General features: G+C 41.4%; 1 protein-coding gene across 1 annotated transcript in view; it reads left to right on the top strand.

Moving 5' to 3' along the window:
* The first annotated feature begins 1652 nt into the window (after positions 1-1652).
* The window catches only part of AS3MT (arsenite methyltransferase), a 32383-nt gene continuing 7708 nt past the window's right edge, over positions 1653-26327 (top strand). The window contains 7 exon segments of the mRNA XM_078151081.1: positions 1653-3334; positions 3962-3970; positions 4700-4836; positions 6434-6503; positions 9077-9158; positions 11308-11439; positions 12683-12787. Coding sequence (XP_078007207.1) covers positions 3101-3334; positions 3962-3970; positions 4700-4836; positions 6434-6503; positions 9077-9158; positions 11308-11439; positions 12683-12787 — 769 coding nt within the window. The 5' untranslated portion in view covers positions 1653-3100.

Here is a 26327-nt window from a genome sequence, read left to right as displayed (position 1 = left end):
TCAGGGTGGATCTTACATTCACTAAAGTAACTTTGAGTGACCAGAGGAAGGGCTGGGAAAAGGGTCTAGGAGAGAATTCTGATTGGAATGTCTGAGAGATTGAATAGACAATGGGAACAGATAATGAAGGGAACTGGAGGGAGGAGGTTTGAAAGGCATCTGAATAAGATCAAGAAGTGGGGCCAGGGCTTTCAAAGGAAGATGGGGAGCTGGGGCCCTTAGACAAAGGAGAGCCACATTCTTTCTGGGGCAAGGGGCAGGGGTCGACTTGGACCCTTACCCCACATCATTAGGGGATAATTAGGCCAGGAGATTGTGGAACAAGGATATTATTCTGTTACTTAGTTAATACTTAGTTAATGTTAAAGTTATCTCAGTTTGTTACAATTAATGTTAAAAGAGGAATAGCTTATGGCTTATCTTGTAAATGCCTTGAAAGAAGCATCTACTTTAATTAAGGATATTTGTACATGACTAGAAGTTGGGATTGTTTTGTTATTTGATATGTACTGGTTTTAAATTAACTACTATGTATTGGAGTGTGTTATTAATTCCTTAGTGGAATCTCATCCTCCTGATGAGGAATATGAATAGGAATGAATAATGAAATAATGAGTAATGCAGAATGTAAGGCTAGGTTCTAATTTTTTTTTAAATTTGAGTGTCTTGAAACATGACAATTGGACAAAGTTCCAATTTTGATCTTGTAATGGTGAAGACATAGGGGTTGAGTTAATTTTCATTATTTGCCCTGGTTATTGGCAAGGTAATTTAAAATTGTGTTGAGATCAATCTTGTAGGAGAGTGGATACAAGAAGAAGGATCTCTGCAGGAGGAGAGTCTGCTGGACACTGTTTGAACAGCACTTAGACAAGAAGACTTCACCGGATGATGTCCAGAGTGTCAGACAGCAGTATGAGAAGAGACTTCTGAAGCTTTAAATGGACAATTTATCATTACTTTTGGGTCTCTGTATCTGTACTTAATAAGGGGACTGCCCCCTTTTTAATTTGTCAATGCATCGGTCAACTCTTCCCTTCCTTCTCTCATATTGTTTTAAGTCCCCAAAATCCCTTGATGAAATGTTGCCCAGCAGCACAGTCCCAGGTAGAACCATCACTAAGGCATTGCAAGGTTTAACCACTTTAGCTGAGGAGTTGGCAGAGAATTCTGGGATAGATAACTGATTAAAGTGATGGTTAGAATCCTGGTCTGGCATCCATCATCACCTCTCTAACCGTAGCTGCGGGAATTTTAACTGCAGTAAGGTGTTGCATCAACCCTTGTGTCAGAGGACTAGTGCAAAAATTAATAGAAACAGCACTAGTATCCCAATAGGACCAGCTATAGGAATTCAGGTAACAGGATCAGGTGGAGTTAGGATGATGATTGAGAGAGTTAATGATCATTCCTCTCCTTCTGATGAAGAATGCGAACTAATGATAAAATGCTTTGAGGAAAGACAACAGGAACAAAAAGTGTGGAAACATAATTCTTATTGAGAAGAAGAGGAGGGAATTGTTAGAGTTAGAAGGGCTTATGTTTCCACAGGTAGAATAATGCAGAGATTTAAAGAACAAAGGTCCCAGGAGGTGGCACACTGTAGGTGGGCTGGGCTTGACCAATAAAGTAAGTGGATTGTTCCAAAAGACCCCAAAATCAAGATAAGGGTCGAGCCAGCTCAGACCAGTTAGGGTCAACCTGAGGACACCTGAAAAATGTTAGTGCGCCTGCTTAATGAACTTTATTACTATTATCTGACACACCCCCGCATAAAATCAGAGCCTCATTAACGAGTCATGGGACATGTGACCAAGGGAGGGGGAACATACTTGAGCATATCAAGGGGAAACATGTAAGGAAAGGTGTAACCTGGGAAGGGATGGACCAATCCCGGCCTGGGAGGTTTCGCGCCCGAATTCAACTGCATAAAAGCACACTTGCCCTTACACTCAAGGCCCACCCCTCCTAAAGAGGGGTGGAGCCTGCTTCTGGCCAGAAACATCTAAATCCTCTGGACTTTCTTTATAATAAATTTTCTTGATACTAAATTTTTGACTATTTCTAAACAGTAACCTATACATGGCACAGTAACCTGCACTTTACTGCAGCTAGGCTTTGCTCTCTCCTCGGTTTTGCCTTTAGCCTGGTAGCTGGTACTAACCAGGTTCTTCCCAGGATTGTTTTATACTTTATTTGGGAGCACAAACCATAAATCTAAGCAGTAAATGTATCTATTCATCTATTAAAGCCCTGTTTTTCCAAGCACTTAATAATTTCAAGTTTATTGATAGATTGATTGACTGTCTTCTCAATATCTCTTTGCCCTTCTTCCTCTCACCCAAATTTACCAGAGTGATTTCTGCCATTCCCTCTTCCAGTTAACACTGTGTATAACCAATGTCCCTGTATTAGGTGCTGTGGGAGACAGAGACAGGGCCCCGCCCTCATTCTAATAGCTGAGGTGAACATATTTAAGAAACCGTTTTGTCATATAGTGAACAAGCCTTTATTAATAAACAGCTATGTACCAAGCACTGTCCTAAGCTTTGGAGATACAAAGAAGTATTAAGAAAAAAGACAGTTCCAGCTCTCCGGGAGATAACAGTCACGAAAAAGTATTGGGTTAGGGAGAAATCACTCTTGCCTGGTAGAACTCAGAGCAGTGTCATGGAGGATGGTGTTTAGACTGGGCCTTAAAGGACCAGCAGGATTTCAGTGGTCAGAAGTGAATAGAAGCACATTTCAGAGACAAAGGAACTGAGGTGGGAACTCTTGTAATTGGTGAATGAATGGCAAGAAGCCTAGCCCTTCCTTGTGACCTTTGTCTCTCCAAATCCTACTCATCCTTCAAGGCCTAAGTCTTCAGTGTACCAGCCCTAGCGTCTCCCTCTTGTAATGTATTGTGTGTGTTAAGTCGTTTTTTCAGTCACGTCTGATTCTTTGTGCCTCCATTTGAGGGGCAGAGAACTGGAATGGTTTGTCATTTCCTTCTTCAGCTCATTTTACAGATGAGGAAACTGAGGGAAACAGGGTTAAGTGACTTGCCCAGGGTCACACAGCTAGGAAGTGTCCAAAAGCCTGATTTGAACTCAGGAAGATGAGTCTTCCTGACTCCAGGCTTTGTACTCTATCCGCTGCACCACCTAGCTTCCTTAGCCAGGCTCTAGGGAGAAGCTTTCGAATCACCAGATACGATGGCTGTGGCATGGTGATCCCTGAGTGTCTGGAGACTTGATAGATTTTGGACTTGGATAGTGCAAGTAGCAGAGATTGCTATGCCCCCAGCCAGCTGGTTGGTGAGAAGGGACACGTCACTGGAATAGACACGACAGTTTCAGGTGAGGTTATGTGGGGGTTTTTCTTCCCAGGATTCATTTGCACTTTATTTGGGAACACAAACAATAAATCGTAGCATTAAAGAAATCTGTTCAGGTGTGATGAGCCTGTATTTCCAAGGTATTAAGTTTGAGGCTGAGCAATGCTGGAAATCATATTCAACTTCAGAGTGACATCAGCCTAGAAGGAACAGAAAATGCTTTATCTGACCTGTTACGAGAAAGTTTTATATCACACCGAGGAGAACTTTGGTGCAATCTAATCACTTTTCAAGGGCAGGTAGGTGGTGCAGTGGATAGAGTGCTGGGCCTGGAGTCAGGAGGACCTGAGTTCAAATTTGCCCTCAGGCCCTTGCTAGCTGTGTGATCATGGTAAATCACTTAACCCTGTTTGCCTCAGTCTCCTCATCTGGTAAAATGAGCTGGAGAAGGAAATGCAAACCACTCCAGTATCTTTGCCAAAAAACAACAACCCCTAAATGGGGTCACAGTGAGTCAGACAAGACTGAAACAACAACATTGAGCTTCTTTCTACTCTAAACTACTACCAGAGAGCTTACATTCTTAGCAATAAACCACCAGAGGCCAGATCTTGGATCTCTGAGGCCAGTATTTGGTGGCAGAAGGTAAATGTATTCTTAATACTATTCCCTTAACAAATAGCAATGATAATAACTGACCTTTATACAGAGCTTTAAGGCTTGCAAAGCACTTTACATCCATGATCTCATTTGATCCTCACAACGACCCTGTGAGGCTGGTGCTATTATCCCCATTTTTACAAATGCGAAAACTGAGACCCGGGGAGCCTCAGTTCTAAGCCTTAGCCTCAGCCTTAAATGAGTCACTCAGGGTCAAGCAGCTACCAAATTTCAGAGGCTGGATTCCAACCCTGGGCTTTTTGACTTCCAACCCAACGCTTTCTCCTCTCCATAAACAGGCCTTTGCATCTTTTCCAGTATAATTTGAGTGCCAGCAGATCCTCTATTGCAGTCCTTGACAGCGTCAAGTATTACACCATGAGGTTGAGAATCCTTGACTCTCTGTGACTTCATTGACGGAACAAAGAGTTAGAGTCTTGGTATGATGTAGAAATGTTATCAGATCTCCCCTCTGCCCCCAATCTATCTTGCAAAGGTTTGATAGGGGGAATGTATTTGTGGAAGACCTTGGTGTCAAGCAGGGGATATGAGTCCCCCACGGATCGACCTGCGTTAGCAGGAACCTGCGTATTTTTTTTTCCTATGATAGATTCAGGGCAGTAGCTCCCACTGGCAGAGAAGCTATGGAAGGAAAGTATGTGGTATATTTTTTTCTTTAAATAGCCTAACTTTTGGCATCTATAATTTTCTTTCCTCCAGGGAGAAGTGGCCAAGAAGTACCTTGATTACCACATGAAAAAGTTTGGTTTCCAGACTCCTGATGTGAATTTTATTCATGGCTACATAGAAAAGCTGGGGGAGATTGGAATCGAAGATGAGAGTTAGGACATTGTCATGTAGGTCTGTTTCTCTGAGAGATCAGACAAGAGGTTCAGAACAACAATCAGCCCTGAATGTTGGGGAAGGCAGAGAACTGATGAATGCCAAGTGACCATCTCAGTAAGAGTAAGGCTGGATGTTGTTTTTAAGATCATCTTAAGGGGCAGCTAGGTGGCACAGTGGATAGAGCACCAGCCCTGAAGTCAGGAGGACCTGAGTTCAAATCCAGCCTCAGACCAAACATTTGACACTTACTAGCTGTGTGACCCTGGGCAAGTCACTTAACCCCAATTGCCTTTAAAAAGAGAGAGAGAGAGAGAGCGCATTGTACTCAGTAAGAACAATATTATAATGATGAACTATGAATGACTTAACTATTCTCAGCAATACAGTGATCCAAGATAATCCCAAAGGACTCATGATGAAAAATGCTGTCCACCTCCAGAGAAGGAAAATGATAGAGTTTGGATGGAGATCAAAGCATACATTTTGTTACTTTCTTTATTTTTCTTGCTTTTTTGGTCTGTTCCCCCCCCCCAGTATGACTAATTGGAAATATGTTTTACATGGCTGTACATGTATAGTCTATATCAAATTACTTGCCTTCTCAAGGAGCGGGGAGGATAAAGAGGGAGAAAATGTAGAACTTAAATTTTTAAAAAATGTTAAAAATTATTATATGTAATTGGAAAAAAAATATAAAAATGAAAAAACCCCACATGATCCTGAGAAGGGTTCCATAGGCTTCTCTAGACTGCTGAAGGGGTCTATGACACAAAAAAGCTAAGAACTGGTGGTGGAGAGGAAGAAGTATTTTATGAGTGTCTGGTCTTAGGCTTAATATTGCTACTTCATGATGAGGGTCAGGGCAAAAAGAAAGGAGGAATGATAACTTATTTTTTCCTCAGAAACTCATAACCAGAGGACATTTTTCCTGAAATTTAAGAACGTTGAATTCTCTAAGTGTTCTTCCTGTCTTGCAGAACCTTACAGAAAAGGCCCTTTCTATGCATATGATGCTTTACAATTACAAAATATTTTCATGTATATGTTCTCTTTGATGTGAAACAGTGAAGCAGGCAAGGTAGGTACTGCTATCCCCATTTTATGGATAAGGAAACCTTAGAGGTCAAGAAATTTGTCCAAAGATGTCAGTCATGTCTGACTCTTTGTGACCCTATTTGGGTTTTCTTGGTAGAGATACTGGAGTGGTTTGTCATTTCTTTCTCCAGCTCATTTTACAGATGAGCAAACTGAGTGACTTGCCCAGGGTCACACAGCGGTAAGTGTCTGAGGCAGGATTTGAATTCACGAAAATGAGTCTTCCTGACTCCAGACCCAGCCCTCTATGTACCATGGTACCACATAGCTGCCCAAAGATACACAGCTAGTAAATGGTAGAGCTAGAACTCATATTAGGATGTTTTGACTCAGAATCTAGTCCTTTTCACTCCATAACATCCCTGTTAGCAGGAGAGGAAGCAGGCACCTAATTATTAGAACCAACATCATTTAGGCAGCTCAGAAATATGTGCCCTCCTTACATGCCGATATACTTGAGAGCTCATGTCAGGGGAAAAAGAAGTTGGAAGAAAGTTTCTTTTTTTTCTCCAGATTGAATTGTGTCATTAATCTTGTGCTAAATAAACAAAATGTTCTGCGGGAAGTATATGGAGTGCTGGAGGTAGGGCACTGAGTATTGATCACTGAGCGTCAGTCATGGTCTTCCCTTCCCTTACCTGAACTGAGATCTAAACTTGTTTCTCTCATTTACTTCTGGGATTAAAAAGTGATGACAAGAGAGCCCTGGGTTCAGATTTATTTTCAGGTTCATAAATGGCAATGAGGCAATACTAAGTATCCTCACTGACACCAAAGAATTTAGGAAGTATAAGAAGATGGGTAATTTTTCTTCCCATATACTGCTGTGACTTTCTAGCTAAAGCATTTCTGGAGACCACTCTGATTTATCATGAGAGTTTCACAGTTGATCATCGTACAATATTGCTATTACTGTGTGCAATGCTCTGGTTCTGCTCACTTCACTTTGCATCCATTTGTGTAAGTCTCTAGGTATTTCTGAAAGTATCTTGCTCATCATTTATTACAGCACAATAGTATTCCATTATAATCACATACCACAGGGGCAAAGCTGTATGGACATGTAGATCTGAGTCAAGCAGGATCTGTTCTTCAAAGTGTATGACCTGGTATGTGGGGAAGTCGGTGTGTTCTGTACGAGGGTCATTTGACCAGTTCTGACTCAGGGTCATCTGGTGGTTTAGGCTATAGATTGGAACAGAACCAGACACTTGTAGACCATCTCATTTGTTTGTTGTTTGTCCTTTGCTCTGTAAGAGGACCATGACATCAGGAAGGTGATGTCATGACTTGCAAGTGAATTAGATTTAAGTGAGGGAGGGCTGTGCAGTATCACCAGCCTTACTCTCTGCCCTGGAGCTATCTGGGTCCAATGGCAAGATATAGATCAGGACAACTAGAGATGGCCCTGGATGCAGGGAGACCTTGGCCTTTTTAAGCTAAAGTTTTTTCCAGATCTCATTTTGACTGAGGCAACACCCATTCAGTGATTAAGGCTAGGTAAGTAAAAAAAAAATCAATCTGGGAGGGGAAGACTCTCAGAAATAATTGCTCTTTACACTCACGATCAGACCCCAAACAATGACCAAGTGAGGTTTGGATTGGTATCTATTGTTGGCCAATCAATGAAAGCTGGAAATCTAGCCCATAAACTCCAAGATATCTTACAAGGTTTCAGTGATCAAAATTTGCATTCCTTTGGGCAGAGCACCTGCAGGTAAGGGTATGATTCCCTTTGTGGACAGAGGAAGAGGAGGGAAGGAGGGGAGGGAGAAAGGAAGGAAGGAAGGAAGGAAGGAAGGAAGGAAGGAAGGAAGGAAGGAAGGGAGGAAGGAAGGAAGAAGGAAATAAGGAAGAAGCTGTGTTGCTCAACTGAAGCTGGCCAGCTGGGTCCCCAGTGGAGCAACTACTATTACTCACAGATTATTGTTTGTCCTACGTTCTTGAAGAGGACCATGACATCAGGAAGGTGATGTTATGACTTGCAAGTGAATTGGATTTAAGTGAGGGAGGGCTGTGGAAAATCCGCTAGCCTCACTCTCTCCTCTGGAGATCCAGTGGCAAGATATAGATCAGGACAATTGTAGACCATCTAACATTTAACCAAAGGAGATTTACTTAACAATAGCTTGGAAAGGCTATTCAGTAAGGACCCAGAATTATTCAAGTACGGCAGTTTCCCATGCCTTTGCATTTATTACAGTGGCACACTTTGTTAATAAGGTGTGTCAAGCCTGAAGGTTGCCTAAAGAGCCCTCAACTCTTGGTACTCTGGGCTTTTATACTTAGGTAGCTAAAAAGCTGTGTTAGCTGGTTGAGCCTTAGCTCCCTGGACCACTTAAGTCTCAAGAACAGTTTCATTGCCTTTTAGGAGAAAACTAACTAAGCCTATATGGAGTAGATGTTGCTCCTGCTACAAGGTGTCTTGGTGGTAATTGGCTTATGCCCTATTTGCAGGAATGCCAGGCTCCTTTCTAGTTTCAAGAACAAAGTAAAAGAATTTCTATAACTCCTTGCCACAAAGACTCTGGCCAGCAGTCCCAAAGAGCCCCATGGCTTTTAAACATTTTTGCTAGAGTTGATTCATCGTTTTCACTTCTGGAAGAGGATTGAAGACTTTGTGAACTTTGAGTTTTGAACTTTCTGAGTTTTCTGAGACCTTGGAATGTATCTTCCAGGAGTCCTGAGCCCCCTGGCCTTGAGATTTTTGAGGATGGTACTTCTAAGACTGGAGAAACCTAGATAGCTAGGGTTGTGAGAAAAGACCTTTGTAAGAGCACATAAATATGGACTGCTGTTATTTTCAGCATCGCTGTTATTATATGCTGTTAGGTGTACAACAGCCTGAATCTGACTGGGCTGACAATGGCTCTGAGTTTAGGGACCAGCTGATCGTCTTTCTTCAGGAGATGGGAGTCTATGGCCGTATTATTTCTTGTTGAGTTTGTCCCTGAGCTAAAATCCTGTTCACTTAGCTGGCTGCACTTGTGAATATAGACTCATGTAGACAGTTGAATATGACTGACACATGCAGGGTCAGATGAGACTTTTTTGTTTGTTTTCTAAGTTTTTTTTCCCCCCCTCCATTTTGCTTTCCTTTCCTCTGAGACTGATCCCAAACTTGGCTTTGCTTGGACCAAGTAATTTCTCTTTCAGCCTGGAGGGGAGCTGTACTTCACTGCTGTCTATGCTAGCCTTAAATTGCCTGCAGAAGTCAAGGTACATAAAGTTTTAAGGGGTAGGTTGTTGTTTTTTAATGTAATAAGAGAAAAAAGTTACAAAATCACTCCAACTACGGTGTGAAATCTTAGACTTTGTATTGTCTTCTAGAATAGTTGTGAGAGCAAGCTGGAGACAGGATTTAAAAGAAGTCTTGTTTAATCACAAAGTGAGGGACTAATCAGTGTGAAATTATCTTGGAGTATCCACCTTGAAAGGCCATTAGTTAAAAGGCCCAGTTTTCATCTTATCTCATTGTTCCTTCTGAGTCTCCTTTACAGATTTCTTTTTCTTTCTCTAGCCCCCTCCCACCCCACTACCTCCAAATGGGGGCATTTCTCAGGATTCTGTCCTTAGCTTTCTTCTCTCCATGTAATTCTTTGCCTTGTGGATCTTGTCTATTCCCTTGGCTTTTACCATCACCTCTATGTGGATGAATTCAGAATTTTTATCTGCAATCCTAACCTCTCCCTTGAACTCCAGACCACATTTTCAACTGCCTCTAGGGTATCTCCCTCCACCTCAATATCTCCTTCAGCACTTCAAGCTCAACATATCCAAAATTGACTCCATTATCTTCTCTGTCCAAACTTGCCCCTCCAGTCAACTTCCCTATTTTTGTTGATGGTGCCACCACTCTAATTTGAAAGCTGGAAGGGACCCCAGCAGCCTTCTAGTCCAACCCGCATAGGAAAAGAATTCCCACATTATGGGACCATCTACAAGGGATCATTTAGCTCCTGCTTGAAAAACATGGGAAGCTTACCACTTCTTAAAAATCAAATTTTATTTCATTTTCAGATGCACCTTTTCGCTGTCTCCCATCTCTCCCTTCCTCCAGCCTTCCACGGGTGAGGAAGCAAGAAAGACAAAACCCCTCTTATAAACATGTATAGTCAAGCAAAACAAGTTCTTGCGTTGGCTGTGTCCAAAAAATGTCTCAATCTGCACTCTTAAGTGCACCCTGTCTATCAGGAGGTGGGTAGCATGTTTCATCTTCAGTCCTCTGGAATTGTAGTTGGTCATTACACTGAGCAGAGTCGCTAAGTCCTCCAAAGTTGTCTATTCAATATTGTTGTTATAATATAAAGTGTTCTCCTGTTTCTGTTCAATTCACTCTACATCAATCAGTTCATGTACATCTTCCCTGGTTTCTCTGAAAACATTGCCTTCATCACTTCTTATAACACAGTAGTATTCCATCACATTCATATGCCATAACTTGTCCAGCCAATTATTGAGCAACCCCTCAGTTTCCAATCCTTTCTCACCACAAAAAGAGCTGCTATAAATGTTTTCATATATGTGAGTCCCTTTCTTCTTTCTTTCATCTTTTTGTGGTGTAAACCTAACAGTTATATTACTGGGTCAAAGAGTATGCACAATTTAATAGCTTTTTGGTCATAGTTCCAAAATTGCTTCCCAGCATGGCTGGACTCATTCATAGCTGCACCGAAAGGGAATAAACATGCCTGTTTTCCCATAAATCCTCCAGAATTTGTCATTTTCTTTTGTTTAAACTTTGCCAATCTGAGAGGTGTGAGGTAGAACCCCATAGTCATTTTAATTTGCATTTTTCTAATTATTAGTGATTTTGGAGCTTATTTTCACATAGTTATTGGTAGCTTGAATTTCTTCCTCTAAAAACTGCTTATTCATGTCCTTTGACCATATATCCATTATGGAATGAGCCACCACCACACAAGGCAGACCTTTTCACTTTTGATCAGTTCTTCTACATTAAACCAAGCTCAAAACCTCAACATCATCTTTGACTTTTCCCACTCCCTCTGCCCATGTCCAATCAGTTGCCAAGATTTTATCTCCACAATATTTCTCAATTATCTTTTTTTCCATTCCTATTGCCAATTCAGGCTCTTGTTTCTCTTATTATCTTACATCAGGCTGTAGTCTGGTCTATTGTAATGGGCAGAAATAATTTCTTGTTTATTTTTGTCTCTCTCTTACCCTCTAGCAGCTATACCTTATACATGAATGCGTAGTAGATGCTTTAGAGCTCTTTACTGGACTTCATTCAATTTATTACTTCCTATATCTTGGGGGAAAACCTGGGCTGGAGTTTTAACTATGTCCAAATCCTAGTCATTATGAGGAAATAAGCCTTTACCTTTCCTTCTAATTGTATTGTGGTTATGCAGTTGTTTTAGGTGAATGTTTAGGGGGAGCTCTATTCTGGAAAGACCTCTTCACGTTGGCTGGAGAAACTGGGTTCTGTGCGCCACAACTGGTCATTGCTAAACCAACCACCCTTGAGGACAAGGAACTGGAAGAAGTTATTGGTAAGAATACTAGAGCAGGGAGTGATATAAATAGAACCTGAATGATAGAAATTCAAAATTAAAATTCAACAAATTGAGTGCCTGCTATATTATATGTAGAATGTAAGGCCCTTGCAGGTTGAGACTATCTCACCTTAGTATTTGCATTTGTAAATTCTACTACAATGCTTGGCATATAGTAGGTGCCAAATAAATGCTTATGGATTGATTGACATGTGGAAGGTATTTGACTCATTTTTTTTGAAATGGTACTGTGGTAGTCACTTATAATTTACATGTGTCCATCTTGCCTTCTTTCTGGTGTTTCCTCTGACAAGCTAGCTAGAGGCTCAATAAAAGACACCGTGGCCAGTTTATAGATAGGAAGAAAACTGACATTGATGATGACAAATACTGAAGTATTGTTACATATTAGGTCTGGTGGCCTGGAGACCACCATGACAGTCTCTCCTTAAGAGAGGCTGTAGCTTACAGAATCTATGCATGGAAGCCATTGTTATAAGATTAGGTCTGATGGTCATGAGGCCATCCTGATCCTTAAAGGAAAGTGTAAGCTTATTGAACAAATTCGTGGAAAAATACTGACAATAATATTTTTGAAGGTTAGTATGCCCCAAATAATATTTTGTCTGTTACCAGCTTGTTTTTCTCCATGACATGCAAACCCCCCAAATAATATTTTGTCTACCACCAGCTGTCCTCTCTGAATAGGGTCACATACCCCAGAATCAAGCCTGTTTTCTTTCTCTGATCCAATAAAAACTTACAGTTCCCTAAAGGCATACAATCTTTGGTGGTGATAAGGAAGAAAGCAGATGATGAAACTAATTCACACTAAAGTATGAAAGACTATAGCATTAATGTGTTAATCTTTTGAAGAGTATTTTCATTTTAAAACAATTTGTTAGCCCAAAGAAATGAATGTCCAATTTCAGCTAGGCTCAGCTTTTTGGATTTTTTTTTTTTTAACAAAGGGTACTTACCAATGCCTCTCAATTTGCTTAGCCTCGAAGGTGGTCCTGATTTGTGTTTTCTAGCACTAACTTCAAATTGAACGATTCCTGGTGAGTAATAGACTAAAATTGCCTTCATCTTCCTGTGTTCATGGCCCTTAACTTCTGGTTTCTATGGGAATGGCAGTGGGAAAAATTCTGCAAGTGAATTAAGAAAAAAATTAATGAACATCAGTTCTTTATATAAAGCAGCCAAAGGGATTGTTATTGCATCCTAGAATACCTTACAGGGCAGATAGGTGGCGCAGTGGATAGAACACCAGCCCTGGAGTCAGGAGGACCTGAGTTCAAATCCTGCCTCAGACACATGATGCTCACTAGCTGTGTGACCCTGGGTAAGTCACTTAACCCCATTGCCTCGCCAAAAAAAAAAAACCCTTACATTTTTCATAGTACTCAAATCATTTTTCACATATATTATCTCATTTGTTAAAAGGCAGTGGAAAGAGGCCTGGATTGAGAATCAAAAGACCTAGATTCTACTCTTCTGGCTAAGCTACTTAAAAGCTGGATGATATTAGGCAAACCACTTAACCTCTTACTTTTCTTATCTGTAAAATGGGTATATTAATGTCTGGTCACAGAGTTGTTGTTAAGGTTGAATGAGATAACGTGTGTAATGTCCATGATGGGTCCTCTTGCGAGCCATCACTTAAAAGCAATTTGGGTGTGCCATTTCATTTCCATTACAGAGTTCTCCCTCCACTGAACTCCGACCCACTCGTATTAGATTTTACTCCTTAACCATACCACTCAAACTCCTTGGGTTTTTGTCTTGTTTTCCCAACACACCTGCGAACTCCTTAGGGACAAGGTGCATAGCGTCTTGATTCTTTGCTCCCCATGGTACTTAGCAGAGAAATGGGTGAATACATCTTGATTTTAGGTGATTGTGAGTTTGTTTTGGCAACATTTCATTTCTTCAAACTTCCCAAGAAAGTCCCAGACCATAGGTATCAGGATGTTTACAACAGAGATGTTGTGGTCTAGGGGTGCTGGGAATTCTGAAATGCAAGGATACAGGGCCGGAGTCTGCCTTGAAAGAATCTGACCACTCAAGCCTTCTTTCAGTCCAAGTAGCAAATTTATTGAGACACCATTTACATGGGTGAGATTCCTAGTGAGTCTGCTGCTTAATGGGGTTTTGAATGAAACTTTTATAAGAAGAAAGGGAAAATGGGTCAGTAAAAGGATATTGACAGGATTAAGGAATGGCTAGTAGCCTGGGTGATCTAACAGAGAATGAAGGGCTGGGCTGGGTCAGGGGCCAGCCACAATGAAAGGACAGTTGAAAGGATTGTACTGGGATGGGCCGGATGCCTCAAGCAAATGCCAGAGATCTGGGCTGCAGAAATTTACAGGAGGGGGCAGCTAGGTGGGTACAGTGGATAGAGCACCAGCCCTGAAGGCAGGAGGACCATCTGGCCTCAGACCAAACACTTGACACTAGCTGTGTGACCCTGGGCAAGTCACTTAGCCCCAGCTGCCTAAAAAAAAAGAAATTTGTTGGAAAGTTCAAGGACCCTTTTTAGAGGTTCAGGTCCCATACACCACCACTGAGATTTCTAGGCATGAGAAATAACTGATATTTGATGCAAATTTCTCATTTAATGTGGGTCTCCCATGCCAAACCAGTTCTATCACACTTTTACCTCAGCCAAAGACATACCTTTGGGGCAGCTAGGTGGTGCAGTGGATAGAGCACCGGCCCTGGAGTCAGGAGGACCTGAGTTCAAACCAGGCCTCAGACACATAACACTTACTAGCTGTGTGACCCTGGGCAAGTCACTTAACCCCATTGCCTAGCCAAAAAAAAAAAAAAGACAAAGCCATACCTTTATTCATCTTTCATTATTTTCCTTTTACAATTTTTCCCCTCAGAAGCCTTATACAGACATCTTGTTGATGAGTATTTTGAAGAATGATACAGGAAGGGATAGTAGGAAAAAGTATTATTCATGTCAAGTCATTAGTTAAATTTTTTTTGTTGTTCATTGTTCAGCCATTTTTCAGTCATGTTCTTCATGACTCCATTTGAAGTTTTCTTGGCAAAGATACTGGAGTGGTTTGCCATTTACTTCACCAGCTCATTTTACAGATGAAGAAACTGAGCAGACAGGGTTCAGTGACTTTCCCAAGGTCACATAGCTGGTAAGTGTCTAAGGCCAGATGAATCTTCCTGCCTCCAGGCCTCTATCTGCAAAGCCACCTAGCTGCCCCTAAAGATTTTTTTTAAGAGTCTAATAATAACCATAATTGATATATCCTTTTCTTTATATGCCATTTAATGAAGAGAATAATCCTTAGCTTTTTTAGTGGTTCTGTTCCATAGAGCCCTCAGCTTTTCTCAGGTGCCAAGGGGAGGGACCCTGATGGAAAAGGGCATTTCAGATGCACTGAGAAAACACCATATACCCTTTTTTGTTTAAAAAATGTTTTGCTAAGTGATTTATTAAAAACTTAATATTATATATCAGTGCAACTTCTTTAGTAACTACTTACACTTGAATTAATTAATTTAAATGCATACAATAGTCAAACAAATTCTCTAAAAGTAAGGTTTTTAACTTGGGATCTGGGACTCCTAAGGGGTCAGTGGATAGATTTGAAGAGATTCTGGAACTTGGGTGGGGGCGAAAAATCACACCTTCATTTAAATGTAATTGATTTCCTTTGTAATCCTATATATTTTAGTTTATGCATTTGAAAACATTCTGAGAAGGACTCCTAGGGCTTTACCACTGCTAAAGTGGGTGATGACACAAAAAGGTTAAGAACTCCTTCTCTGGAATGTGATAAGATCTAGATCTGGAAGGGACCTTAAAGGCCATCTACTCCAACCCCTTCATTTTACAGATCCCATTAGGATTATTTGTCCATTCATTCTCATTCTTATTCCCATATGGTCAGGAGGCACAATAAATAGGATGATGGGCCTGGAGTCAGGAAGTCCTGAGTTCAAATCTGGCCTTAGATACTTACTAGCTGTGTGACTTTGAGCAAGTCACTGAACCTATGTTTACCTCAATTTTCCCAGCTGTAAAATGAAGGAAATAATAGTACATACATCCCAGGGTTGTGTAGATGAAATAAGATAACATTTGCAGAGTACTCAGCACAGTCCCTGGCACATTATCATGTTGTTCAGCCATTTTCAGTGGTGTCCAACTCTTTGTGATCCCACTTGGGGTTTTCTTGGCAAAGATACTAGAGTGATTTGCCATTCCTTCTCCACCTCATTTTACAGATAAGGAAACTGAGGCAAACAGGGTTAAGTGATTTACCCAGGGTCACATAGCTGGTAAATGCCTGAGGCAGGATCTGAATTCAGGATTCTAAGCATGGCACTCTATTGACTTCATCATCTAGCTGCCCAGTGTGCCCTGGCAAATTGTAGGTACTATATAAGTGCTGTTATTATTATTATTAATAATAATTCCATTTTTACTGGTTCTACTTTTTTTTTCTTAGTTTTCAACAATCACTTCCATTTGCTTTTGAGTTTTAAAGTTTTCTCCCTTTCCCTCCCCAAGACAATGTGCAATCTGATATAGGCTCTCTATATATACTCCTATTAAACATATTTTCACATTAGTCATGTTGTAAGGAAGAATTAGAACCAAAAGGAGGGACCACAAGAAAGAGGAAACAAAACAAAACAGAAGAAAAAAAATTGCAAATAGTATGCTTTGATCTGCATTCAAACTCCATAGTTCTTTCTCTGGATGTGGACAGCATTTTCCACTGGAGATGTCTTAGATCCTTGCATTGCTGAGAAGAGCTAAGTCTATCAATGTTAGTCATCACACAACATGGCTGTTACTGTGTGCAACATTCTCCTGGTTCTGCTCACTTCACTCAGCATCTGGTTCTACTTTTTTTTTTGCTCCACACTTTAGAAAGATATATATATATATATATATATATATATATATATATATATATATATATATATAGTTAAATTCTTCATACTTATGTCTTAATGGCCATATAGAATTTTGTCATTGATTTAACCATTCCCATATTGGATGCTATCAGTTTTTTGCAGTTTTGAAGACCTTTGGACAGGAAGTTCTGTTGTTTTTGTTTTTGATAATATTTTCAGGGTTTGTTCACCGTGTTATTGTTCATTGCCTCAGTGGCCTCTGGCATAATCCCTTGGCACATCGAGACAGAAGGTCATGGGGTTGGAAAGGATCTTAGGAGTTTGCTACAGAACTTTCTCATTTGATAGATAAGCACCAAGAAGCTCAGAAGTCTTTCTTTTCTCCCTTCTGAGGTTAGGCTGAAAACAAGGGCAGTGGATGTGCTCATGGTTCACAAAGGCCACTTGAAGAAATCCTAAAAAGGGCTGCACTGTGAAATGAGAGAGGAGTTAGTGGCAAGGTTGTGACGGCCTCTCAGCCTTGGAGTATCAGCCTTGGAATCTGAGACCCCATCCAATGGGAAGATTTCTGGCAAATTCCCCCCCACTGAGACTCAAACCAGTGCCCTCTCTCGACATTTGTTTCTGCCTCCTCCCTTTGGTTTTGGGGAATAATTGAAAGGGATAAAGAAACAGAGGCTGTTTTGAAGAATTTCAGGTTTTTTCTGGAGTTTCTGATCAAACCACCAGGAGGGAAGGTGTCGCTCTCTGGGAGCTGTTGTGCTTTGGAAGCACGGGTTTGTCTGGTTTTCGGTCTCTTGCCTCCTGCGGACAGCCTGAATGTGGGGTTTTTTTTCCTACCAGCAGGCCTGTCCCCAGGCTACCAAAGTAAAATCAATAAGATTCAGTATTCTTTGCGTTTGACCAGCCTGGCAGGTGTTATCTTCGAGGCTGATTGAACGATTTCCTTCTTTTGAGCGTCCACAGTAGGAGAGATGCTTTATAGGAAGAGCACTCTCATCTTTTTTCAGTTTTGATGATAAATAGAAAGTAGCTTTGAAAAAACGAATGTGAGATTACTATCATTATTACATTAAAAAAAATACAGGTGAGTCTGTTGTAAGAGTGTTTCAAGTGGCAGATGGTAGATAGAGCCACCTACTCATCAGAGGATGGCAGAACTTTGGAGAAGGAAAGAGGCCTTCAGAAATCATCTACTCCAAACTCCTCATTTTAAAGATGAGAAAAATGGAGCTCCAAGAAATGATTTTTTTTATGCTACTAATAAATGACAAATGAAAAACCAGGCCTTTTATGTTCAACTTATAATAATCAATCACTAATGAAGGAAAGTTGATTAACCTTTTTTTTTATAGGCAATGGGGTTAAATGACTTGCCCAGAGTCATACAGCTAGTAAGTGTCAAGTGTCTCAGGCCGAATTTGAACTCAGGTCCTCCTGACTGCAAGGCTGGAGCTCTATCCACTATGCTGCCTAGCTTCCCCAAATATATATATATATATATGTATGTACACACACATATACATATATATATATACATACATACATGCACATATATGTGTATATATGTATTATATGTACACATAATTTTTTGGGGGGGGTCTAGGCAATGGGGTTAAGTGACTTGCCCAGGGTCACACAGCAAGTAAGTGCTAAGTGTCTAAGGCTGGATTTTAACTCAGGTCCTTCTGACTACAGGGCCAGTGTTCTATCCACTGTGCCACCTAGCTGCCCTCATCTCTGCCTCTTAGACTGCTTCGCTCATGGTCACCTTGTCTAGGAAGCCTTTTCCATTTCTGATCCTTTAGTTATAGTATCTGTTCTGTCTTTCTCATATTATAATGTATGTTCTTACTTGTGTACATGTTGTAGAATGTAAGTAACTTCCTAAGGCTCATTTGGACCTCTCTTTCCTCCCCCCGCCCTACCCCTACCTAGCCCCCTACCACTACCAGTGCTCTTCAAATAGTGGGGCACTTAACAAACAAATAAATGAGCAAGCAAATGAGCAGTTGATTAACACCCATTTTGTGAGAGGCACTGTCCTGAGTGTCCTCAAATTCCTATTCGCAAGAAACTAACGTTCTTTTTATTAAAATTCAGTTTTATTCTATTTCCAGGTCTTCATTCTCTACGCACACCCATCCCCTAATTGAAAAACAAAAAACCAAAACCCATCAGAAATATATTGCTATCCTTTTAGTCACGTCTGACTCTTCATGACCCCATCTGAGATTTTCTTGGCAAAGATATTGGACTGGTTTGCCATTTTCTTTTCCAGCTCATTTTACAGATGAGGAAACTGAGGTAAAGAGTGTGAAGTGACTTGCCCAGAAAGTGAGTCTTCCTGACTCCAGGCCTGGCACTCTTTCCACTGTGCTGCCTAGCTGCCCAGAAACATGTAGTTAAGCAAAATAAATTTTCCCATGTTAAAAAAAAAAAGTCTCAATCTATACTCTGAGTCTATTACCTCCCTACCTAGAGGTGGATAGCATAGAAGCTAACATTCTAATGGGAAAACAGTAAGTGTGTGTGTGTGTGTATATGTGTATATATATGCATATATGTGTATATACATATGTATATATGTATATATATGTATATATGTGTATATATATGTGTGTGTATATATGTGTATATATATATACACCCCACACACATATACATACATATTTACACATATAATATATATTAAGTATATTATATATTGTTATATATATTAAGATATATATAAGTATATATACTTTTATATATGTGTGTGTATATATATATAATATTATATATATATAATATTATATATATATATAACATTCTAATAGGAAAATAGTAAGTAGATATGTGTATATATACATATATACCAAACAATAAGTACATAATATTTAGAGGATACATGCAACCAAATAAATATAAATAAATATATATGACAAATAAATAAAGTTAAGGAAGGAGGGAAGTCACTAGCAGTTGGGATAATCATGTAGAAGACGGTGCTTGAACCGTGTCTTGAAGGAATAGAAGGCTTCTATGAGGCAGGGGTGAGGAGTGAGTACATTACAGGCAGGCAGTGACTAGCATTTATTAAGCACTTACTGTGTGCCAGGTACTGTATAGTACCTGGGTATATAAATATAAGCAAAGAGAAAGACAATCCCTGCCCTCAAGGAGCTTACATTCTAAGGGAAAAAGAGAACATATACAAGGCAACAGAGTTGAAAAGTTAGTGTGGGGGGTAAGGTGGGGAGATTTGAGGTGGTACCCAAGTCACAGATTAGGGTCAGATTGTGAAGCGCTTTAAAAGTTCAAAAGCTTCTAGTTTGTCCTCAAAGCCACAACAGGGAACCACTGGGACTGTTTGGGTAGGGAAGTAGCATGGTCAGACCTGCATTTAAGAAAAACCGATTTGGGGGCAGCTAGGTGGCACAGTGGATAGAGCACCGGCCCTGAAGTCAGGAGGACCTGAGTTCAAATCTGACCGTAGACCAAACACTTGACACGTAGTAGCTGTGTGACCCTGGGCAAGTCACTTAACCCCAATTGCCTGAAAAAAAAAAGAAAAGAAGAAAAACCAATTTGGCTGTGTTATGGAAGATAGAAGCAGGAAGGGATTTGAGGTAGGAGGAACAATCAATTAGTTGTAGAAATCTAGGCAGGGGTCGATGGGGGTCTGAACTGCAATGATGGCAGCATGAGGAGAAAGGAGGGATGCGGTGGTGCTAGAGATGGTTAAGATGTGGCAGATGCTGGGGTAGGTTGGATGAGAAAGAGTGAGGAGGCAAGGATGATGTCAAGATTATGATCATGAGCAACTGAAAGAATGATGGGTAATAAGTGCTTGCTGTATTGGACTGCTTATTTCATCCGAGAATTCCTTCCACAGCACACCCAGCAAGGGCTCATTTGGGCTTTGCTTGAAGCCTTCTACGGAGAGGAAATCTATTACCACGTGAGGTAGTCCATTCTGCTTGGAGGTATCACTAGTTCTTAGAAAACAATTCCTTATGTCAAATCTGAAATTTCCCCTTTTAACCCATTGTTCCTCCTTCTGTCCTCTTGGGAACTATTTGGCCACAGAGGACAAATATAATCCCATCTCCATGTGACAGTTTTTCAAATACTTGAATATAGTTATCATGTTCCCCCTAAGCCTCCTCTAGGCTAAACATGCTCAGTTCTTTCAGCCAGTCCACATAGGGCATGCACCTGAGGCCCCTCGCCATCCTGGCCCCCCTCCTCTGGATCATCTCTAGCTTATAAATGCCTCTCCTAAGATGGGATGATTAGAACAATATTTCAAAAGAATTCTGACGGGGGAAGTACTATGCCTTCCTTACCTCTGGTTTCTCTTAATGTACCCCAAGTTTCTAGTAGCTTTGGGGGGGCTAAAGTATCATCCTGTTGATTCATATTGGGCTAGAAGTTCACGAAAACTGCTGGATCTTTCTCAGGCAAACTGCTGCCTAACCATGAGTCAGCAGTGTGCCATAGCATCCAAAATAACCAATGTGATCTTAGACTGCATTAAGAGAAGTCTGGCTTTCAGAAATAGGGAGATGAATTCTGTCCTCGTCAGGCCTTCTGTGGAGTCTGGAGTTCATTGCTGGGTAATCTGATTTAAGAAAGACATTGAGAAGCTGCAGAGTATCCAGAGAAGCCAAAAAAAGGAAGGTCTTTAGTGTATGTTATGTGAAGATCAGCTGGGCATGTTTAGCCTGGTAAAGAGAAGCCCTTGGGGAGAAGGGGTGAGGGAGAGGCAGGAGGACATGATTTGTTGAGTTGTCTTTCAGTCATGTCCAAGTGTCCATGACCCCACTTGGGGTTTTCTTGGCATAGATACTGGAGTGGTTTGCCATTTCCTTCTCCAGCTTATTTGACAGATAAGGAAACTGTGGCAAACAGAATTAAGTGACTTGCCTAGGGTCCCACAGCTACTAAGTGTCTAAGGTCAGATTTGAGCTCAGGTCTTCCTGACTCCAGCCCCAGAGCACTATCCATTGCACCATGACAAGTTAGATATCTTCAAGTAGCTAAAGGGCTACCACATCTGGGAAGGATTAAACTAATTCTGTTTGGTTCCAGAGTGGGTAAGAAGTGGCAAAAAGGCCAATTTAGACTTGATGCCTAGAAAATGTTTCCTAAAAATGACAGCTGTCCTTGAGGGAAATGGGGTCTCTAAGAGGGGGTGGGTTTTCCCCTCCTTGGAGACTGGAGATGATAAAGTGGGGATTCCTTTCATGTATGGGAGGGACCAAACGGCCTCTGAGATCCCTTCCAACTCTCAAATCCCGTGATTCTTTTTTTTTCTTTTTTGGTGAGGTGATCGGGGTTAAATGACTTGCCCAAGGTCACACAGATAAGTGTTAAGTGTCTGAAGCTGGATTTGAACTCAGGTTCTCCTGACTCCAAGGCCAGAGCTCTATTCACTGTGCCACCTAGCTGCCCCTAAATCCTGTAATTCTTGATTCCTCTTGTACTTCTATAGGTGACTTTTCTGAAACCATGTTTAAGATTTTACATTTATCCCTGCTGAATTTCATCTTATTAGATTCAACACAATGGCCTAGCCTGTCTGTATGTTTTGGGATCATGACTCTGTCATCTAGTGAGTTATTTATCCCTCGCAGGTTTGGGTCATCTGCAGGTTTAGTAATGATGTCATCTGTGCCTTTATCTAAGTCACTGATAAAAACCTTATGCACCAAAGGGCCAAGAATAGGTCCCTGGAACACTCCACCAGAGACCTCTTTCCCAACCTTTCTATCCCCGCCTGCTTTCCCATTCATTACGTTACTTTTGTTCTGACTTGATTTCTTTCTTCCCCACTCTTGACCGTATAGTGAACCTGCTCGACTGAACATTTATCTCCTACCTTTGAACCCTCTCTCTCCTTGTGCCTGGCCAGACCCCAACTCTGGGGAAGGAACTCCCATCATCTATCTTTTCCACTGAACATTTCTGGAGTAAGTCACACAACTGTGCTGACTGGGACACTACGTACTTCTATTATGTAATCTGAACTGAGTAGAAAACTCTTCAATACCATAAGTGACAGACCAGAAAATTGCTGCTCTGCATTGATAGAGAGAGCTTCTATAATGGGAAATTACCACATCAGATCTAGCCCAAGTGAAATCCAACCCAAACTGAACCTCAGCTGCGGCTTCACTGCACAGCAGTCCTTTGATCCTTCCCTGGCTGATCTACCCTACTCCCTGCCACGGTGCTTCCAAACCTTTTTTTCTCTTTTTCTACATCACCTCCCCTGCTCTTTCCTTCCCAGCAGAGGGGCTGAGCTCCTCCTTTCCTAAGGGGATAGAGGCCATCTTTTATGAGCTCCCTCACCTCTTCTATACCACATCTCAAAACACCTCTATCTTATCTTCCATTCTCTTTTTTTTTTTGTTCCAGTCTCTGAGGAACAGGTCCACCCCATTTTTTTTTCAAAACTAGCCCTTTACTTATGCCTTTGATTCCTTCCTCTCCCATCTAATCCAAGAGTTTGCTCTTTTGATGAGTCTTCCTCTGCCACCTTCAGCCTCTCTCCTACCTACTATCTACAAGCATCCTTAGATCTCTATCCTTGAAAAAACCCACCCCAGACCCTTCAGTTCACCCTGTCATCCCCTCAAACTTATCATTCTACACCTTTCCTCCCTCTCAGAACCGAACTCGTTTACATCTATTGCCTCCGCTTCCTCGTCTCCTGATAACTGGACCCCACTACTCAACTGGAATCACTCCCTGCAAGCTTACCAGTGATCTTCCTGCCAGACCTTACATCCTCTTTTCATTCCTCACCCTTCTTGACATTGCTGACTATCCTCTTCCTTAACATTCATGACACTGCTCTCTCCCTGTTCTCTCCCTCTCTGTCTGACTGTTCCTTCTCAGTCCTCTTTGCTGGATCATCATCCATGCCCTATTCCCTAATCTTGAGTCATTCCCAAGGCTCTCTTCTCTTCTTTCTTAGTGCCCTTGTCAGCTCTGATTCATTCAGTTATCATCTTTAGGTAGAAGATTCCCAGATCTGTATAGCTATATATCTAGTCCCTGCTGAGTTCTAATCTTGCAACCTAGCCAGAGCTGGATATCTCCATCTGGATGGCCCATTAGCACCTTAAACTCAGTATTTCCAAAACAGAACTCATTATCCTCCCTCCAAAACCCACCGCTCCTCCAATTTCCCTAATCTTTTGAGGGCCCCACTGTATTTTCAGTCACCTAGGCTTGCACCCTCAGCAGCGCGACCATGCTCATCCTTCACATCCAATCGGTTGCCAATCTTGTTGATTTTGCCTTCACGACTCTTGTATCTGCCACCTTCCCTTCCCTCACATGGCCACTTCCCTGGCTCAGACCCTCATCACCTCTCATCTAGAGTATTTCAATGGCCTCCTAATAGGCCTCCCTGCTTCTGATCTCTACCCATGCCTGTCCGTCTACTGCACAATTCCCAAAACAATATTACTGAAGCTCAAATCTGACCACATCACTCCTCTACTCAAGAATCTTCAGTGGCTACCTATTACCTCTAGGATGAAATACAAACTCCCCCAGATATATTACATGATACCCCCCAGATTGGCCTAGTTGCTGCTCCCTGAACTATCTCTGTACCTTTCTTTAGACTGTTCTCCATGGCTTCTTCCCATTTCCTGCCCCACCCCTCCTTCTTCCTCCTAGAATGCTTGGCTTCCTACAAGTCTGGCTCAAATGCTTTTCCTCATCTTCCTGATTTCTTGTTAACATTGTCCTCTTCCTCAAATTATCCTTTATTTACCTCTCCATCTACCTGTTGTGTTATTGTTGTCCAGTTGTTTTTCAATCATGTCTGACTCTTCATGATGCTATTTGGGGTTTTCTTGGCAAAGATAATGGAGTGATTTGCCAGTTCCTTCTACATTTCACAGATGAAGAAATTGAGGCAGAGTGAAGTGACTTGCCAGGGTCACCCAGCTAGTAGTGTCTGAGGCCAGATTTGAACTCAGGAAGACTCATCTTCCTGACTACAGGCCTGGCACTCTTATCTACTGCACCACCCAGCTACCTATTGTATTCCCCAGAAAAACAAGATCCTGAAGGACAAGAGCCATTAATGATTTTCTCTTGTATTCCCATCACTTGGCCTAGGCCCTGTACAGAATCAGTGCTCAGTAAATGCAGGCCACAAAAGCATTGTGCATTAGTACCCATGGAGGTTCATAGATAATCTACCTTTGTTGGTCACAACCAGGCTTTCACTAGCATCATTCTTTGTCTCATCTCAATACATTATAAAAAATCTTGATTCTGAGAAATCTCAGAAGTCCCTATATTCCATACAGTAGAGGAATTTCTCCTCCCCCCTCCTTTTTCAGAATTCTAGTTTCAAAAGAACCTTAACATTCCTGGTGTGCCTGCCAAAGTCTTGCTACATAAGCTTGACTTCTATAAAGTGTTTTTGGGTCATCCACTAACCTTTTGCTCATTTGGTATCATATGGTGCATGCAGATCAAAGGGACTAGAAGCAAGCTTGACCTTGGATGTGATTTGTAACATTACGCACATTTGAGTGGGTTTATCTCAACAGAAAACTTCTCCCATGCTGCTTTGCCATTCCTCTTTCAGCTTGCAGATGTACTAATGTCTTTAGATCAGTTCCAAGTCCATGAAATGGGAATAATTGATACTGAAGGAGGATAAAAAGCAAAACAGCTGCGTGTCCTAGAAATGTAACCTCGTGCATCTGGGAGGGAGAATGCACTTATCTGTGTAATGGAAGACCTTTAAAGATAAATGAATGACTATGAATCAGGCTGACAAGGAGCTGCTATACATGTTTATCTTTTCCTGTTAACTGCTGCCATATTATAATGAAGGGTGCTGGCTCTACTTAGGTTTTTGAGACTGGCTTGGGGTGTGTGGAGGGAGTAGGGTAGGGGTCTTTTTCGGCCCTGGATGGTGAAGGGATTTTTCATTACTCAGAGAAGTGGACCATTAAAATCTCGGCTTAAAACAACATCTCAGTTGATGATGCAGCCCAGAATTTGTACCTTGTCCCCTGCCCCCAGTGGCCATGTTTATCCATTTTGCAGAATCCTGGAATACTGTAGCAGGAAAATGACCTTGGAGCTAAGCTAGTCTGAAGTTTCCCCAGACTTTTTGTGTAAGAGGAACCTCTCATTTGTGTGAAACCTCAAAGTCTCTGGGGTAGGTTTGAGGCAAGTTAGTAAGTCAACACACTTTTATTTGGTGCCTACCCGATACAGTGATGGGCTTGGAGTCAGGAAGACCTGAGTTAAAATCCAACTTCAGACACTTACTAGCTGTGTGACCCTGGGAAAGTCACTTCGCCTCTATTTGCCTTCATCCACTGGAGAGGGAGAAATCACTGTAGTATCTGCCAAGAAAATGGTGTGCAGTGGACCACAGGGTCACGACGGGTGGATCGTGATTGAACAACAAATGTGCTGGGTACAGTGCTGAGGGCTGGGAATACAAAGAAAGGCACAAACAAAACACAACACAAAACCCCTCACAATCCACGCTTTCAAGGATTCTACATCCTAATGGGGAGACAATGTGTAAATATCTGGGTATATACAAGATGTATAGCAAACCTGTGAAGATAATCTGAAAGGGGAAGACATCAACATTCAAGACCAGGAAAGGCCTCCTGCAGAAGGTAAGATTTGAGATGAGTCTTGCAGGAACTGAAGGAAACTAAACAGAAGAAGTAGAGGCAGCTAGGGTGGTACAGTTGATGGAGCACTAGGCCTGAAGTCAGGAAGATCTGAGTTCAAATCTGACCTCACTTACTAACTCTGTTGCCTTGGGCAAGTCACTTAATCCTGTTTGCCTCAATTTCTTCATCTGTAAAATGAGCTAGAGAAGGAAAAGGCAAACACCTCCACCGTCCCAAATGGGGTCACAAAGAGTCGGACAAGACTGAAAATGACTGAACAAGAATAATAAAGCAGAAGAAGTGAGAGGGCAGAGTATTCCAGAGATG

Source organism: Phascolarctos cinereus, unplaced genomic scaffold, assembly GCF_003287225.1.
Source record: "Phascolarctos cinereus isolate Bilbo 61053 unplaced genomic scaffold, phaCin_HiC Scaffold_3;HRSCAF=262, whole genome shotgun sequence".
NCBI lineage: Eukaryota > Metazoa > Chordata > Mammalia > Diprotodontia > Phascolarctidae > Phascolarctos > Phascolarctos cinereus.
The sequence above is the reverse complement of the archived record's forward strand: the minus strand, read 5'-3'. Positions and strand labels throughout refer to the sequence as shown.